The sequence below is a fragment of the Chiloscyllium plagiosum genome, chromosome 3, assembly GCF_004010195.1.
Source record: "Chiloscyllium plagiosum isolate BGI_BamShark_2017 chromosome 3, ASM401019v2, whole genome shotgun sequence".
In the NCBI taxonomy this organism is placed as follows: domain Eukaryota; kingdom Metazoa; phylum Chordata; class Chondrichthyes; order Orectolobiformes; family Hemiscylliidae; genus Chiloscyllium; species Chiloscyllium plagiosum.
The window spans coordinates 118,096,467-118,115,501 of NC_057712.1; the positions used below are offsets into that span (position 1 = coordinate 118,096,467).

The 19,035-nt window shown below is 43.8% G+C and overlaps 1 protein-coding gene across 1 annotated transcript in view; it reads left to right on the forward strand.

Moving 5' to 3' along the window:
- The window catches only part of anapc1 (anaphase promoting complex subunit 1), a 202,231-nt gene that overhangs the window by 26,396 nt on the left and 156,800 nt on the right, over window positions 1-19,035 (forward strand). The window contains exons 8-16 of the mRNA XM_043675393.1: window positions 2,067-2,293; window positions 6,511-6,720; window positions 7,988-8,083; window positions 8,639-8,729; window positions 11,746-11,811; window positions 13,427-13,564; window positions 15,228-15,365; window positions 17,099-17,159; window positions 17,344-17,531. Coding sequence (XP_043531328.1) covers window positions 2,067-2,293; window positions 6,511-6,720; window positions 7,988-8,083; window positions 8,639-8,729; window positions 11,746-11,811; window positions 13,427-13,564; window positions 15,228-15,365; window positions 17,099-17,159; window positions 17,344-17,531 — 1,215 coding nt within the window. The remainder of the gene's footprint in view (window positions 1-2,066; window positions 2,294-6,510; window positions 6,721-7,987; window positions 8,084-8,638; window positions 8,730-11,745; window positions 11,812-13,426; window positions 13,565-15,227; window positions 15,366-17,098; window positions 17,160-17,343; window positions 17,532-19,035) is intronic.

A 19,035-nucleotide genomic window follows, 5' to 3' on the forward strand; every position in this document is an offset into this window, starting at 1 on the left:
GCCTTCTTCACTATCCTATCTACCTGCAACTTTACTTTCAAGGAGCTATGAACCTGCACTCCAAGGTCTCTTTGTTCAGCAACACTCCCTTGGACCTTATCATAAAGTGTATACGTCCTGTGCTGCCTTTCCAAAATGCAACACCTCACATTTATCTCAATTAAACTCCATCTGCCACTCCTTGGCCCATTGTACTCTGAGCTGACACTTTATTGCTGGACCAGCACAGCAGGTCAGGCAGCATCTAGGGAACAGAAGATTCGACGTTTCGGGCACATGCCCTTCTTCAGGAATGAGCAGAGAGTGTTCAGCAGGAGAAGATAAAAGGTAGGGAGGAGGGACTTGGAGGAGGGGCGTTGGAAATGTGATAGGTGGAAAGAGGTCAAGGTGAGGGTGATAGGTCGGAGTAGGGTGGAGGCGGAGAGGTCAAGAAGAAGACTGCAGGTCAGGACGGCGGTGCCGGGCTGGAGGGATTCGGCTGAGACAAGGTGGGGGGAGGGGGGGTGAAGAAACTGTTGAAGTCCAAGTTCATCCCCTGTGGTTGGAGGGTTCCCAGTCGGAAGATAAGATGCTCCTCCTCCGACCGTCGGGTTGTTGTGGTTTGGCGGTGGATGAGTCCAATGACCTGCATATCCTCGGTGGAGTGGGAGGGGGAGTTGAAATGCTGTGTTACAGGGTGGTTGGGTTGGTTCGTCCGGTTGGCCCAGAGGTGCTCCCTGAATCGCTCCGCAAGTAGGCGGCCTGTCTCCCCAATATAGAGGAGGCCACACCGGCTGCAGCGGATGCAGTAGATGATGTGGGTGGAGGTGCAGGTGAATCTGTGGCGGATATGGAAGTTTCCCTTGGGGCCTTGGAGAGAAGTGAGGGGGGAGGTGTGGGCGGAAGTGTTGCACCTCCTGCGGTTGCAAGGGAAGGTGCCGGGAGTGGTGGTTGGGTCGGTGGGGGGTGTGGATCTGACAAGGGAGTCGCGGAGGGAGTGGTCTCTACGGACAGCTGATAGGGGAGGGGAGGGAAATATATCCTTGGTGCTGGGTCTGTTTGGAGGTGGCGGAAGTGACGGCGGATGATGCGCTGTACATGGAGATTGGTGGGGTGGTAGGTGAGGACCAGTGGGGTTCTGTCCTGGTGGCGGTTGGGGGGGCGGGGCTCAAGGGCGGAGGAGCGGGGAGTGGAGGAGATGCGGTGGAGGGCGGCGTCGACCACGTCGGGGGGGGAAATTGCGGTCCTTGAAGAAGGGGGCCATCTGTGTTGTACGTATTTTGAACTGGTCCTCCTGGGAGCAGATGCGGCGGAGACGAAGGAATTGGGAGAATGGGATGGGACGAAGGAATTGGGAGAATGGGATGGTGTGACAGTGACAGTGATACTGGACCAGGTTAACGCTTTGCATATATGAGTTTGAGTCCCAACATGGCAGGTGATAAAATTCAATTTGAAAAAAATCTGGAATTGGAAGCTAGTCTAATAGCAACCATATAATCTCTGTCGATTGTTGTAAAAAAAAAACCTACCTAGTTCACTAACTCCTTTCGAAAAGGAAATCTCCCATCCTTATCTGAACTGGTCTTCATATGACTCCAGAACTGCAGCCATGTGGTTAACTCTACCTGCCTCTGAAATGAAGCCACTTAGACCAGGAGGCAATTAGGCGTGGGCAATAATGCTGTCCCAGATAGTGACACCCACATGCCATGAATAAAATTGCAAAAAAAAAATGAGGATAATAAAATGATCACCTTCACTGTTCCTTCATTCTGACTATAATGAGTGATACCTTATTCCTTCTCTTACCACATTCTGATTTCTATGTCAGCTATGCTGGGGACTAGCTGTTTCAGAATATATATCATTTTCATGCTCTGAGTGGCAGGTGAACTCAGAGACAATCCACAAAGGCATGACTAATGCAAAGCTGTGCCCCATCTGACTGGACAGTAGTGCGGTCACTGATGGAAAACTATGAGAGAGAATGTGCAGTGTTTTATCAAGCTGACCTACTTTTTGACATGCACACATTACCTTATCTCTTATGCAAGGCTTGATTTTTTTTGTGTTTCTCCCAACAGGAGCAAAACACAGTTCTAAGGTGTCCCAGCACGGCAGGAACCCCTCAGCAGATTGTCACCAGCAGCTCTCTGACTGCTCACCTTCGAAGTGTCTCAAAGGGCGAGTCACCTATAGCGTCTCCATTCCAAAACTTCTCCTCCTTTCCAGGTCAGAACAGATCCACGGTCTCACCTGGTGCACACTCTCGATCTCACTCTCCTTCCATTTCAAACATGGCAGCTCTAAGGTGAGCAAATGCAACACTGAAGTGGGAGAAAGTTGTGGGAATCATGATGCTTTTGCCAGAAAGAAAATAGTTTATTTTGGCTCTTGTGGTGCTGTTAACATTATGAAAAAAAAAACAATTGTCTAATCATACTGTTCAGAGATGTTATTACACACCATTGGAGCAGGTGGGACTTGAGTTGTGCTACTGAAGAGGGAACATCCTGGTATTGAGTATCATTACCAAACTCTGTGTATTTATATTTGCAGTCTGTTCTGTCTTGGGCATGCAAATCCTCAATCTTGCCGAAAAGAGATAAAGGTTGCCAATGATTTACATTTTGCACTCATCAGGACAAGTGCAAAAATGATCACAGCAACTTTACTGCAGGAGAGAAGATAGTTCATTGGGTGTCAAGTCAATGCTGTTGGCCAATTCTGTTGTTATGGCAAAAGGAATATACTTCAGCCTTTTTTTTTTGAATTGCCCAGAAGTTTGGTGAGCCTCTAATTTCCCAGGGCTCTCCATGGCCAATCAAATTGAATTTATTAACCAGTCAGCCAGCCTTGTCTCCGATAGCAATAGGTGTTAGTGCTTCTTTGAAATGTGACATTCTTGCATTTATCCTCGAGTGCAAGCTGGAAAACTTCAGAAACATGCCTGTCTTTTCATCATTATTATCTCTGTGTAAGTGTGAATTTTTTTGACTTTCCACGACATGTAAACATGAAACTTTTGACAGGATATTGTTTACCCTGAGTTTCATTTCTGGTTTACACTTTCTTCCTGGAACTATTTGTTTCCTCTTGCTGCATCTATGTGTTTCGACCAGACTTGAACCAATCCCTGAAAAAAGAACTCCAGTGATATCCTCAGGCTTTGCTCTGATTATCAACTGGTGAATCTAAAACCAAGGTGGCATGGTGGCTCATGGTTAGCCCTGCTGCCTGGGTTTGATTCCACCCTTGGGTGACTGTCTGTGTGGAGTTTGCATATTCTCCCTGTGTCTGTGTGAGTTTCCTTGGGATGCTCCGGTTTCTTCCCACAGTCCAACAAGGTGCAGGTTACGAGGATTGGCCATAGTGTCCAGAGATGTGCAGGCGAGGTGGATTAGCCATGGTAAATGCAGGGTTACAGGGATAGGGTGGGAGTTGGTGGGCTGCTCTTCGGAGGGTTACTGTGGACTCAATGGGCCAAATGGCCTATTTCACATTGTAGAGATTCTATAAAAACATTTCATCTTCTCCATTTTGCTATCTCTTTATTCTGTCTTTTCCATGCTCTTTTTTAATGTTCGTTTGTTGCTCTTATTATTTACTTATAAACAAAGACTGTTTGAGATTCCATCTTTCCTGAGGCATTTGTACTTTTGATACCACCCTATCCTTGTATTTTTGAAAATAATTCAGTTTCTTATTTCTTATGTTATTGGTTAGTCAACCCCTAACATGCTTGCGAGACAGCATGTAATTCCTGTAATTACGAATAGCACTAAACAGACAAATAGCATTTACATTTCTGTTCAAGATCTCAGTGCTTTTCCTGAAGCAACCCTATATATTGGAACCTTGCATCTGTCAGTTTCCAAGTAAGACATGTCAAATTAATTAAGCTCAGTTCTGCCTGTTTCTCATTTTGCTACAAGTGGGTTTTTTTGATGAATATCTGACCTGTCCTGAGTTTCGTGCCACACAAGATTGGAAAAGAATTTGTACATTCTACCAGTAGATGTCCTTGTAATATAGTCTCCCTTCTTGCTCACTTTATTGAACCCACTTCATTTAACTCGAAGCTGAGCTAATGCTTGTTAGTGTTCCCCTCCCCTCTCTCCCAGCCCACTGCTCTTCAGTGTACAGAACAACCTCGGTTATCCGAACAAGATTCAAGGAATTTCGGATTATCTGAACAAGATCGCAAGGTCTCAAAGTTTGAAATTGGAAACCTACCTGCAGAAACTCTCTTTCCAAGACAGACTGCCCATCAGTGAACTCAACAACTTCTCTCCTGCTCTGCCTCTGTCATCTTTCTTTTCTGTTCGTTCTTTCCTGCCCTTCTGCCTCATTCTATCTCTCTCACATTGTCTCTGCCCCATTTCTCTCTGTCTTCTTTCTCTCTTATTCTCTCTCTGTCAATGTTTCTGACTGCTGTTCTTTCAGGGGGTATATTTACAGATTTATATGCAGCTTTTTTTCCATTGTACTTTACAACCCGAATTTAGGATTTTGACTATTTTAGACAATCTGCTTTAGACTCTGGTATCTCATTCAATGTCCCGAATGAGTGAAACAGCGCAGCTCTGAGCAGAGACACTGGCAGAAACCCAGGCACACATTTGAGCACCCATGTAAAACTACAGCAAAGATGGCCCACTCTGTCCCAGAGTGCCTTTCGATTTGATTTGATCAAGGTGACTGGTGTAACACACGAACTGCTGCTTCTGCCTGAGACTGTGTGTCATGGGGTTCCATTTACACTTGAAAATACTTCCTTTGTTTGCGATCAGATTAGTTATCTGAACAATCAGTTATCCGAACAAAATACTCCCTGCCAGTCTCGTTCAGATAGTCAAGGTTGTTCTCTATTCAGGACATTTGCTCTTTCCTACCTGCTGTCAGACACAGCGCCCTCTGCCAGACTCTTCCTCTACTGCAGTTCAATTATCTTAGTATGTCAGAGGGAAAGTGTCAAAAGCTCGTATGAAAGAGGTCATGAAAGATCACTTAGAGAAGATCAAGATAACCAGTCAGAGTCAGTATGGTTTGAATAAAGGCCAATCCATAGATATATATATATATATATATACAGCTCAAAAAACAAGTCCGTCTGCACCGGTCAAAAACAAGCATCTGACTAATTCTAAACCTATTTTCCAGCATTTTCCCCAAAGCCCTGTATCGAACAGTGTGACGCTGGGAAAGCATAGCAGGTCAGGCAGCATCTGAGGAGCAGGAGAGTCGATGCTTCAGGCATAAGCCCTTCATCAGGAATGTGGAGGGGGGGTAAGGAGGCGGAGACATAAATGGGTTTGGGGCTAGGGCTAGGGCTGGGGGGAAGGTAGTTGGGAAGGTGATGGTTGATGCAGGTGGGGAGTGATTGTGATAGGTCATTGGAAGGGTGGAGCGGATAGATGGGAAGGAAGATGGGCAGGTAGGAAGGTCAAGAGGGTGGTGCCAGGTTGGATGGGGAGCAGGGGAGATTTGAAAACTAATGAAGTCGACTAATGAAGATGAGACGTTCTTCCTCCAGGCATTGTGTGGCTTGGATTTGGCAGTGGAGGAGGCCCAGGAGTTGCATGTCCTTGGTGGAGTGGGATGGGAAGTTGAATTTTTTTGGCCACAAGGCAGAGAGGTTATTGGGTGCATGTGTGCTTTTCCAGCACCATACATTTTGACTCTGACTCTCCAGCATCTGCTGTCCTCAGTTTCTCTCCATAGCTTTCTGTGCCTTGGCATCACACATGTCTAAATACTTCTTAAGTATTACAAAGGTTTCTGCCTCTACTAACTTCACAGGCAACGAGTTCCAGATGCCCCTGCTTGTTGATCTCTCCGCCAAAGGGAACAGTTTCTTCCTTTTGTCCCTATCTATGCCCTTCATAATTTTATAAATCTCTATCATGTTCCTTCTCAGTCTCCTCTGCTCCAAGGAAAATTAGCCCGATCTCTCTTCATGACTGAAATTCTCCAGCCGAAATGTGTTTAACCAGTCCATTGAAGTTCTCTGGGGAAGTAACATGTGCTGTGGATAAAGGGGAGCCAGTGGATTACCTTTATACCAGTCTCAGGACTGAGCATTTGCTGTATTCTGGAGCTGGTTCTGGATCGCTTCTGAAAGTGTGCTCTCGACAAGAGATTTAGACAAGGGTGGTGTCAAAAATCCAAGGCCAGAGAGGATAAGCACAAGAGCTTTCAAATTGGTCTAAAATGCAACATAATAGAGCATTCAAAATAAGAGCCCAAGAAGAGAGGACAATTTGGCCCCTCCTGCTCGAGGGGAGTTGTGCATACTGTTTTCCTGTTGTAGAAAAGTCACTTTGGAAGGTGTCAGTGAGTAAAGCAACTATTCCATCTCCTAATTACTAGCATTGATGCTGTGAATCAGCAGCATGAGCATCATTTATTATACCTGTTGGAAGCACGCCAACAGAGCTTTTTTTTTTAAAAAAACCCTGTATTTCCCCCACCCCCACCCCACCTATCATCCAGGTAGAACGAATTTTGTTCCACTTTTTTTTCCAGTCGTTCTCATTCCCCGTCTCTGGGAGCATCATCTTTTTCTGGCGTACAGAGGTTCAACTTATCGACTTACACCCCGTCGCCAAAGCAGGGCCGGAATTCCCATTCCCCGAACAGCACTCTGAGTGACTCCTTACTGGTGCCTGAGACGGAGCCCGTCATTCCGGAGCTGTGCCTTGATCACCTGTGGACAGAGAGCGCGCACAACGTGAGGTCAGTCGGGGGTTGTTCTTGAGGCTTTTCCATCCATCCATCCAAAGTAACATGGAGAGATGTTGTCAGTCCAGTAGATTGGTGACTTTGTGTTAGGAGAGCACAGCAATGTTCCATTAGAACAAACTTACTGGGCTGCCAGGAAAACCAGGTGTCTCTGACAGCACACTGTTTTGCTCAGCAGTCCTCTGAAGAGTCAGCTGAGATTTTCTCTTTAGTCTCTACACTGTGAACCGAAATAAGAGATAAAATGTCTACCAAAGAGTTGCAGCTGCATTGCATGTGGTTTTATTTTCTTTCCTATGCATTTTCTTCTCCTATGTTGTAATATTCAAACTGTAGAGGAGAGTAATACCACTGTCCATGCACTAATCAATCACCACTATCTCATATGTGTTATCTTCAGAACATTATTTGGTTTTTCCCAAGGGTATTTATTCAGAATAACAATTGTAAATGGTCGACCCTGTAATCCCTAACCAGTACCCCTGGTTCTAGACTCCCGGGTCATCAGGCTCATCCTCCTGCCTTTTTTCCTTGTCCATTCCTGTTAGAACTTTCTAGGATTCTATGAGATCCACCACACCCCACTTCATTCTAAAGAAATGAAAATTAGCAATTGGTAAGTGAACTCCTCATCGGAACATTGGAAGAGTAAGCTCTGTCAGATGACCAAGCTGGTGAAGTGCACATCTTTTTGAGGTTGCACTGGTGAGGCCTCTTCTGGAGTACTGTGTGCAGTTCTGGTCACCCTGTTGTAGGAAGGATATTATTAAACTGGAGAGGGTTCAGAAAAGATTTACCAGGATGGAGAGTTTGCCGAGAATGGAGAGTTTGAGTTATAAAAACAGACTGGAAAGCCTGGGACTTTTTTCACTGGAGTGTAGGAGGTTGAGGGATGACCGAATAGACATTTATAAAATCATAAAGGGCATGGTTGAGGTGAATAGCAAGGGTCTTTTGCCTAGGGTGGGAGGGGTTCAAAATTAGTGGGGGCGGGCATAGGTTTAAGGTGAGAGGAAAAAGATTTTAAAAGTTCATGAGGGGGCCACTTTTTTACAGGGTGTGGTTTGTGTGTGGAATGATCTGCCAGAGAAAATGTGGATGCAAATGCAGTCACAACATCCAAAAGACATTTGGAAAAGTTCATGAATGGGAAATATCTTTGGAATGGACTGGTTGGGCTGAAGGGTCTGTTTCTACGCTATATGACTCTCTGTCATAACTGTATTGCTTAAACCTGAAGTATTAGCTTATGTTTTCACAGAGAAAAAAACTCTCAAGCCTCAAAAGTATTTACTACCATTGACCTCTGTGGTCAGAAGTTTTTATGTTACTTGGTGGAGTCTCGTCATCAGTTACGGTGAGTGTCATCACAGAGCAGCTGGACATGTTGTAAGTGACAAATTAAAATGTACTATGTTCACCCTTTATTGAAAAATGACTTCTGTTCAATTTGGGTGTTAATATATGTTCATTACTCTCGTCCAACATTGCTTTGTGTCATCTGATTGTTGCACTATTTATGTTCTGATAAATATTGAACGCAAAAAATTCTCTTCTGCATTTGTTCAATTGCTACATATGAAGAAATTATTTTCTACCCATCAAGCATCTGCACCTTGTATGCTGACTTTGGTTTTTGCAAGTGTTTGGGAGGTCTATTTTTAAATAGAAGGAGCTGGGTATTTGCGAATGTCTGGGCTGATCGTTTGCTGTCCTTTCACATCCTGCAACACGCATTGCAAATTCTCATTGGAGAGTTTTAAACTTGCTGAGAATGTGATTGACATTTTGATCGTTTTCAGTTTATTTGATATGATAGCTACCTGGTAAAAGCAGCATGCTAGCTTGCAAATGCATCTGAGTGCGTTGTTTGGAAAGCTTTATTTGATGCATCTGCTTAAATCTGAAACAGATGTGTGAAATTTGAAGAGAGCAATGACTTGACTCAGCTGATTTTTGGAACAGTTACTGTCATACAAGCAAGAGACGCTGCCCCTGTAGAGGTGAGTTTACTTTTAAGCTCTGGTGCTCCTCAGACGGAAGTTTCAAATGCCAGCTTGTAGTTATTCCACATCTTAAAGGTTGTAAAAGCACCAAAAGCTTCACAAAAACGTTTCAAGCACAATTTGACTCCGGGTCAGATGGGATATTAGGCCAGATGACTAGGAACTTGGTTAGAGAGGTGGATTTTTCAGGAGTGCCTTAATGGAGGGAAGGAGTGGTCGAGAGGTTAAATGACAGAGGGAATTCCAGCTGCCAAGGGACTGTCACCAGTAGTGGTGCGATTGCAATCAGGGATTTTAATCAAGGCCAGGCCAGGACAGGAGGGAGGGTAGTGATCTCTTGAAATGTCATAATGTTTAAAGCTATGGGTCGAGTGCTCGAAAGTTGGGTTCGTGTAGCTTTGGTGGTACAGACTTGATGGGCCAAAGGGCCCCTTCAGTATTACATGATTGTATCTCAGAGCATTGTCGGGCTGTATGAGGTTGCAGTGATGGGTGCAGCTGTGAGGGATTTGAAAGTGAAGTGGAGAGTTTAAAAACTGAGCCTTCGGCAGGCCAGGAGCTGGTGTGGGTCTTTGAGAAGAGCGGTGATGAACATTCGGGGTGATGTGAGTTAGGATACACATGGCACAGTTTTGGATCTCAAGTTAATGGAGGGTGGAAGCTGGAATGCTGGCTGGCAGAGCTTAAGAATGATCAGAGATGGATTTGACATGCTCCAGGCATCATAACAATTCTATTTGTTGTTATCTGGAAGGTGTTACTGTCCTCTCTTAGTACACTTGCCTCTATCAGTAGACACAGTTGCAAAAATAGTACTCAAATTAGGTAAGATGGTCTGTTCAAGCAGACTCTCTATCTGCCCCTCTCCACTACCATTTGCAACACTGCTTTGTTCACAGTTCAGGAACTTGACTATAGTAGGACAGTTTAATTTTATGATTTTAAATTATTCCACATGCAATATTCTCCTAGCGTTAATACGGTGTGGTTTGAAGATATATTGGACCGAGGAAGGAGCAGCAGTCAATTTGTTTCTGTTTAGGGATTTTAAGAAATATCTACTTCTGATCAGTGCAACTTGTTTTAGATGTTATTCATGATGTCTGAATCGACCGTGTGCAGCAGGACGGTTGTGCTTGCATGGTCAGATAGTTTCACTTTAAAGTGAAGTAACAATGGGTTTGCCTTGCTGTACTGTTGTTGTTTGACCCTGTTTCTGTGCGCATCCTATTGGACATGTGAGGTCTCCTTACTATATGAAAGATGTTGTTAAACTTGAAAGGGTGCAGGAGAGATTTGCAAGGATGTTGCTGGGGTCAGAAGGTTTGAGCTACAGGGAGAGTCTGAATAGACTGGGGCGGCATGATGGCTCAGTGGTTAGCACTGCTGTCTGACAGCGCCAGGGACCTGGATTCGATTCCAACCTCCGGCGATGGTCTGTGTAGAGTTTGCACATTCTCCCCGTGTCTGCGTGGGTTTCCTCTGGGTGCTCTGGTTTCCTCCCACAGTCCAAAGATGTGCAGGGGTTAGGTGAATTGGCGAAGCTAAATTGCCCATAGTGTCCAGGGGTATGTAGGTTAGGTGCATTAATCAAGGGTAAATCTAGGGTAGGTGGAATAGGCCTGGGTGGGTTACACTTCGGAGGGTTGGTGTGGACTTGTTGGGCCAAAGGGCCTGTTTCCACACTGTAGGGAGTCTATGATTCTATTTTTCCCGGAGCATCAAAAGCTGAGGGGTGACCTTTATGAAATCATGAGGGGCATGGATAGGGTGAATAGCCAAGGTCCTTTTCCCAGGGTAGGGGAGTCCAAAACTAGAGGGCAAACGTTTAAGGTGAACGGGGAAAGATTTGAAAGGGACCGAAGGGGCAACCTTTTCACACAGAGGCTGGTGTGTGTATGGAATGAGCTGCCAGAGGAAGTGGTGGAGGCTGGAATAATGACAACATTTAAAAAAACACCTGGACGGGTATGTGAATAGGAAGGGTTTAGAGGGATATGAACCAAATGCTGGCGAATGGGACTCTATTAATTTAGGATATCTTGGTGGCATGAAACAATTGGACCAAAGGGTCTGTTTCCATGCTGTACATCTCTATTTATATATCAGATTGTATTTCACAATCATCTTTTTTATGGTTACAAAATGCGTTAAACTTTCAGAAAAATGTGAGTCAGAATTAATTGTGCATCCCTCCAACAGATAAAAGTGTGGAGGAAAATGAGACTGGCTAAATTGTCAGATTTATTAACTTATTTCCACTGAAGGTAGAAGTATTCTGCAATGGGTTTTTCTAATATCTTTTCTTTCCCCATCCATGCTAAATTGCCCATAGTGTCCAGGGATATGCAGGCTAGGTGGACTAGCCTTGAGAATTGCAGGGAATAGGGTATGGGGGTGTGTCTGGGTGGGATGTGCTTGAGAGGATCGGTGTGGATCCGATGGGCCAAATAACATGATTCCACACTGTGTGTGGGGTTCTATGATCTGACTTTACAAGCACTGCAATAGAGCTTTTTGGTCAGCAAATCCACTCCCTTCCTAAGTGTATCGTGGAATGGAGGTCTTTTGCTTTGCTTCCTGCCCGTCTTCACAACAAGGGGGGAAGCTCATACTGCCCCCAGTGTTGTTCACGGTGATCAAATTGTGAATGTCTGATCTGGGGATGATGCAGCATTCAAATTCAGTTCCCTTTCACAGAATCAGGGACAGGAGGACGAGTTCCCAAACATCTGCTCCAGTCGGATAAGGAGTATGTATTAGGGTTTTCTTTGCCCAGATGACAAACAGTGGACCCTCAGACAAATCTATTCTTCCTTTTCACGTTTGTATTTAGCGGAGGCTTTCACTTTTCTTCTCCTTGAATTTCTGTGCAACTGTATCCATTTTGAATTATGCGTATCATCATAATGCCTATTTTACAAACTATTTAGACTCCAAAATGTATTAAATGCGGTCATCAGTTCTGTAACTTCAGAATACTTGATCCTTGTCCTCTTTTTTGTTTGTACAGAGTGTCAACACAATGATGGTCCTCGAAAGTAATGGCAATCTTGTGCTCTACACTGGCATTATTCGGGTAGGTTACCACGATAATATTAGCGAAGGATTCCCAGGCTACGCTGATTAATGCAACCCTGTATAGTTTCAAGCTATTTGCTTTGAAGGTAGAAGTTGCACATATGGTGGGGAAAGTGATAAAAAGACAAAAAAGAAATTTGTGTTGGGCCTTTTACGATTTCATTCTGACCTGCAGTTTGCAGCCGATGAAGGACTTTTAAGTTGATGTCACTGTTCAAGGTTTTTGAGGAGATTTATATTCTAGAGAAGTGCAACAGCCAATTTGTGCAAAGTCTCTTTTCCCCCAAAATAATGACCTTATCATTTGCTTTTGTTTTTAAACTGATGTTGGTTGCAAGATGAATGATGGAACGGAGCTTGGGCCCATGTCCGTGACTCCATGGACGATTATTAAAATATGCAGGTTTTTGGGAAAAAGTCAAGAGTTGGCACTGTCAGTGCTCAAAAAGCTGGTGCAGTAAAGGGACCTGAGAGACAACTTTTGCACATAGTGCCTTTATGGAACAAATTGCCAGAGAAAGTGTTCGAGACGAGTTAAATTACAATATTTTACAAGACATTTGGTCAGGTAAATAGGAAAGGTTTCAAGAGGTATGAATTAGAATTAGCTTTATTGTCACATGAGTACAGTGAAAGGTTCACAAGGCAACGCTTACAGCGGCATGGGCCAAACGCAGGCTATTGGGCCTGTTCAATGTGGGGAAACTTGGTTGGCATGGACGAATTGGAATCGAAAGGCCTGTTCTCTTGCTGTATGACTCTATGACACGATGGATCGAATGGTCTCCTTCGCAATTGTGCCTGAATTACTAATGCAATTCACATGTTTATCCTTTCTTTTAAAGAGAAGTAAATCCTATTAAATTTCACCCCATCCTGAAAACTTTGACCTCCCCCCCCCCCCCCCCCCCTCCCGCCAACTTGCTAACATACTATTCTATATTTGGCATGCACCCTCCAGTCAGAACCTCACTTGAGAAGGTATTATGTGTGACAGTCAGTGTTTACATGTGATGCCGGGTGCATACAGCAGATCCTAGCTCTGTGTCCCCAACTTGACTCAGTCATTCACACAATTAGGTGTCACTGGATCACAATCTGAGGCAGAAGCTGCATGGATAATGGAGTTTGCAATCAAATGTAAAAGTGCAGTCAGTTGCAATGAGGTTTGGTTACTTGATTGATTTGGGTTGCCTCATTTGGATAGCCATATTTTTCGGAAGAAAGTTTAGTTCAGGCCCCCATCCTGTTTTGGATATAGGCAGAAGCATAAGGAGATGTGTCAAAGCTTTTTGTCTAGTGCTCATCAGAACAGATGTAAAAATGCCAAATTTTGAAAGGAACAACAACTTATACTTGCTGACAAACACAGAACTGATCAGTTGCCAAGTCTGATTGTGACTTTGCTGTGGAGAATTGAAGAGAGAGTTATTGTCCCTCATGTTCTGTTTAAGTTTTAAAAAAAAAAAGCACAATATCTGGAATGCTGCTTTTTCCTTTGGACTACAGGTCCCCCATCTCCTGATGAAGCCTATTTCAGTGTTACCACCGTCGTTTATGCCTTTGTAAATTAATGTATATATGTGTGATATAAATTCTGTTTCTTTTTGAAGGTAGGGAAGGTGTTTATCGCTGGACTTCCAACTCCCTCACTCTCTGCATCTAATACACTCCCACGACCTAGCACTCCACTTGGCAGTATCAGTACCCCAGCGAGACCTTCAAGCAGGCACCCTGGTGCATTGGATGAAGTAAGAATATGATCAATTCGTTCACTCAAACGTTGCTTAATGGTGTTCTGCTTCAAAATTTTCCTCTTCCAGGAAGTGACCAATGTCAATTGTTAAACTCTGGATCATGTTTAGCATGTGGTATATAGCAATAGTGCTTTACTATTTGGTACTACCCAGTCAAGTTCTCTTCTGTCGGTGGTCCTCATTAATTCTGCGCACGCCCCCGCCCCACCCCAACACGTACGCGCACATACACACCCTTAACTCCTTAGAGTTAGGTGTTCATTCTTCATTCTATTCAGCCAACAGATATTCATCAAGGCCGCCAAGGCGTACAAGGCCAGGTGCTGGTGAATAGGACGAGAATAGTTTTGTTTGAGATTACATTACATTCCGTACAGTGTGGAAACAGGCCCTTCGGCCCAACCAGTCCACACTGACCTCCGAAGAGTAACCCACACAGTCCCATTTCCCTCTGACTAATGCACCTAACACTATGGGCAGTTTAGCATGGCCAATTCACCTAACCCGCACATCTTTGTGATTGTGGGAGGAATCCGGAGCACCTGGAGGAAACCCACGCAGACACGGGGAGAATATGCAAACTCCACATAGACGGTCACCCAAGGCTGGAATCGAACCCGGGTCCCTGGTGCTGTAAGGCTGCAGTGCTAACCACTGAGCCACCAAGCTGCACTGTGGAAGAAATGTTTTTGGAACAATTTGCCATTTTAACTTGTCGATAGCGAGTTTTTTCGCAGTCAGTATTGTTTCTGGCTGATGAGTGTTATTTGGTAGTAGTTTTTGACGAGAATGGATGTGATAGCCAAAGGGTCTTTTTGTGCACTGTCGATCTCTTTATCACTCTATGATATGAATCCCTAAAACAATACTGCTGCTTCTGGAAACTTTTCTGACACACTTATACTGTTGATAATGAGTAATGTGTATGGATTGTACTGTCAGCAAGCACATTGATGAAGTGTCAACTGTACCACAAAGGGTGATACTCTTAAAGAGAGAAGTTTTCCCTTGTAGGTTTGCTTTGGATGTAATAGGTTAGATGACTGACATCATTTTATAGTCATATCAACCCCATATTATTAATGGTACTCAATGCGGTGGTGTGGAACAGATGCTTATAAAATAGGTTTTGACATAATAGCATTTCACCATCTTCTAACTATTTGGCGCCTTTAATATAGTGAAAGGTGCTTCACAGGAGCCAAGGTATGACAATGGACCACATCGGGAAATAATTGACCAGATGAATAAAAGCTTGGTTGAAGGGAGAGGTTGAGGAAGTGACTTCAAAGAAAAAGGTGAGATGGAGAGACACAGGAATGGAATTCCAGAGCTTGGGGCCTAAGCAACTGAAAATGCTAGTGGAGGAATTCACAAGAAATCAGGATTTGAGGAGCGTGGATTTCTCAAATGGTTAATATAATTGGAAGAAATGTATTTAGAACAATTTGCCATTTTAACTTGTAGATAGCGAATTTTCTCGCAGTCCAGTATTGTTTCTGGCTGGTGAATGTTATTTAGACCACTGAGTAGCAAAAACGCCTCCCTGTAAGGTACAATTGCTATTTTTCCAGACATTTTAAGGCAATTAAGTCAGTGACAGGGTTTTGTGTGTATATAAATATTCATTGGAGTTTGTTTGTTTCTTAATCCAAAGGCTGTGTGGCCATCCCCGGTACCTGAGCTGAATGATTCCACAAAGATTCAGGACTCGTACATGGATGACTGCACCTTCCATCAGATTGGAACATACATTCACTCCCTGCGGGATCCTGTCCAAAACAGAGTTACCCTGGTAAGGTAGTTTTGTGCACCTGGTCAGTAGAAGCTTTGGCAGTCCAGGTTTCCAGCAATGATCATGAAGCTGGAGAGTTCAGGCTCTGCTTAGATTTAGATTAGATTACTTACAGTGTGGAAATAGGCCCTTCGGCCCAACAAGTCCACACCGACCCTCCGAAGAGCAACCCACCCAGATGTGCTCAGTATTTTCCTATCACAGGCAGGTTAGTGGGCAGCTATGATACGGGACACAAATACACAGAACCTGGAAAAACTCAGCAGAGTGGCATGGTGGCTTAGTGGTCAGCACTGCTGCATCATAGCGCCAGGAACCCGGGTTCTCTTCCAGACTTGGGCGACTGTCTGTGTGAAGTTTGCACACTCTCCCCGTATTTGTGTGAATTTCCTTTGGGTGCTCAGTCGTCTTCTCTCAATCTAAAAATATGCAGGTTAGGTAGATTGGCCATGCTAAATTGCCCATAGTGTCCAGGTATGTGCAGGCTAAGTAAATTAGCCATGGGAAATGCAGGAATAGGGTTGAGGACTGACTCTGGGTGGGATGCTCTTCAGAGGGTTGGTGTGAGTTTGATGGGCTGAATAGCCTGCTTCCACGCTGTAGGGATTCTATGATTCAGTAATTCTAGGTCTGGCAATAGCTGTGTACAGAGAAAGAAAGTTAATTTGTTGCTTCAGAATAAGTCTTAGAAATGTTATCACTGTTTCTGTCTTCACAGGGGCTGCCAGACTTTGAGTGTCTCCAGTGTTTGTTTCACATTTCCAGGATCTGCATTGTTTTGTCTTTATTTACAAAATGGGGCACGTTGGATATGGATCTTACTGCCCCAGACACTCTAATCCATCATGTAACTGTTGTGTCTTGGTAATGAAGTATGTGCTGACAGGCAAGGGAAGAGCCACACATATTTTCTCAGGCCACTTAAAATGCTTTCCATTTTATTTAGCTTCTGTAAAGTCCACCTAATGTTGAAATAAAGAAAACTCTGCGTTTATGCCATGTCTTTCATGACCCCAGAATGCCCTAAAGAGTATTTTATAACCAACACGTTTTTTGAAGTGTACTAAATATCATAATGTGGGAAGTGCAGCAACCAGTTTGCACACAGCAAGATCCCACAGACAGAAATAAGAAGAATGGCAACGTTGATTGAGAGATCAATAGCAGCTAGGACACTGGGGAAGGCTCCAATATACGTTTGAATGGTGCCGTGAAATCTCTAATGTCCACTTGAGGGAGCTGAGAGGACCTGGATTCAATGTCTTATCTGAAAGATGGCACCTCGACTGTGCATTTATTCCATCAGGTCTGCCCCACCAGCCTAGATTTTGTGCTCCAGTCTCTTAAGTGAGACTTGAACCCACTGCCTTCACGGTTCAAGAAGAGTGTGCTACCGCTGAGTGATAGCTGATGTACTGTGTACAAACTGCTCAGCTAGCTATGTTTGGATGAATGAATTGCTGTAAGTCTTACCTAAGATGATGCCTTAAGTGGCCTGTATACTTTTCACTGTATTCATTTGAGTACATGTGACAATAAAGCTAATTCTGATTAAAGTTTATCCAGTGTAGTGGGGTGCGTGCCTGCCAGCCTCACCGGGATATTAACGCTGCCAGGTGGAATGCAAGGCCTAGATATTGTCTTAGACACAGATAGTTTTAATTTATTTCTGTAAAATCAAAGCATTGTTTGTGTTTGTCCCAGATTTGATTATTTTGTGTCTTTCTCTTCAGGAAATGAGTAACGGGAATTTACTTAGGATCACAACACCTGAAATAACAAACTCTCAATTGGGTAAGAGTCAACAGATCTTAATTTTTTTTGGTGAGAGCAGTGTATTTAAACGCATGTTAATCACATGAAAAATTCCTGCAAATCAGATTATGAAATGAGTACAACTTTGGCACTAAGTACTTCACTGAATGTCATGGCAGAAGATCGATCAACAAATCAAAATGTTTTGTTTAACTTCCGACAGTGAAAAAATGCTTGCAAGCAATAAAATATATCCTTCCAAAAGAGGTTGCAGTGCAAGTTTTAATCAAGTGGTACAATGCGTACAATGCACCGGGTGGACCCAACTATCATTCCGAGTGGAACATGTTTGTGATCTGTCTCATGAACTTGATGGGCTACAATACAGATAGACTCACGTGGACACGCAATGTAAGTACACCTTCCAAATTATTTTAGCAGCTTTAGATTTGGGGAGAATTACAGATTCTGTAAAGTTATCCCCCTTTCACACAGGGTATTAATATGGTCAAAATACATGTTGCTTTAAAAAAATGCTTTCAAAATGCAGCAGAATTGCAGCCCGTAGCACACCCTTTATTGAACAGGAATAAGCTTGATTTCAGTCAGAGATGTGCAGTTGAGGAGCAAGTATTGATGCAATTTATTAAAATGTGTTAGCAAGACTTGAATTTGAAATGTGACCTCGAAAGTTTTTTTGAAAAGCTATACAAAGGGGATTTTGAGACTCTCCGTGATCATTCATGTCATGCTGACAGGGGAAGTCCCGTATCGCTGAGGTTACAATATAAACTCATCATTTTGGCACTGATATTTTCAATGCAGGATTCTTGTTTTAATACATGACAAAGCTTTTGTTCTCAAAATGTAGAGAAGCAGCAGCATTAAACATGTCTGTCAGGATCATTCTTTAGAATGAGGAGGGGAGAAGGTGGCATAGTGCTCAGGTCATCGGTGTAGTAACCCAGAACCACCCAGGTTAATGTTATAGGTTCAGATCCTACGTAGAAGATGATGAGATGTGAACTCACTAACATTTGGAATTTAAAGTTGCCATTGTTGACAATCATAAAACCCATCTGTTTGCTAACATCCTTGAGGGAAGGAAATCTGGTTATATCTGGTCTGGGCTGCAAATGACTCCAGACCCAGAGCAATGTGCTTGATCCTAACTGCCCTCGTCAGCTGGTCAGTACAAAGGCAAATAGCGATGGGCAGTGCAGTTATGTGACTTTAAAAAAGGAATGAAACTGAACGGATCACCGGGTATCAACCTAGGCACCAGAAATGGCAAAGACAATCCCGTTAGTGTAAAATCGACCTTGCTAATATCTGTGGGCTGTGCCAGAATTGGGGGAGCTGTCTCACAGACTGGTCAAGCAACAACCTGATATAGTCATATTCATGGGATAATACCTTACAAACAATGTCCAAGGCACCTATGGAAGTGTTGGCACTGTGACGTACAGCTGTGATGACCTGGGAGTCATCCACATTAAATCTGGACCTCATGAAATCTCTTTGCATCAGGTCAGACATGAACAAGGAGACCTCCTGCTGATTACCATCTATACAGTCCACCTTCAGCCGATGAAACAGTGCTCCTCCCATGTTGATTTCATCCTCATTAATCTGCCTGCCACAGAAGTATGTCCACTCATGACAGTATTGGTAAGAGTGATCACTGCACATATTTTGTGGAAACCAGATCCATTTTTCACACTGCGGATGCAGTCTATCATGTTGTGTGACACTATCACTGTGCTGCGTGGCACAGACCTCGAACAGATCGTAGGCCATTAGTAGCAGCAATCTGCAACCTCACAGCCTGGCAGATTGCCCACTCTACAATTACTACCAAGTCATGAGATCAGTCCTGGTTCACAAACCATGTAGGAGGACATTTCAGGAACAG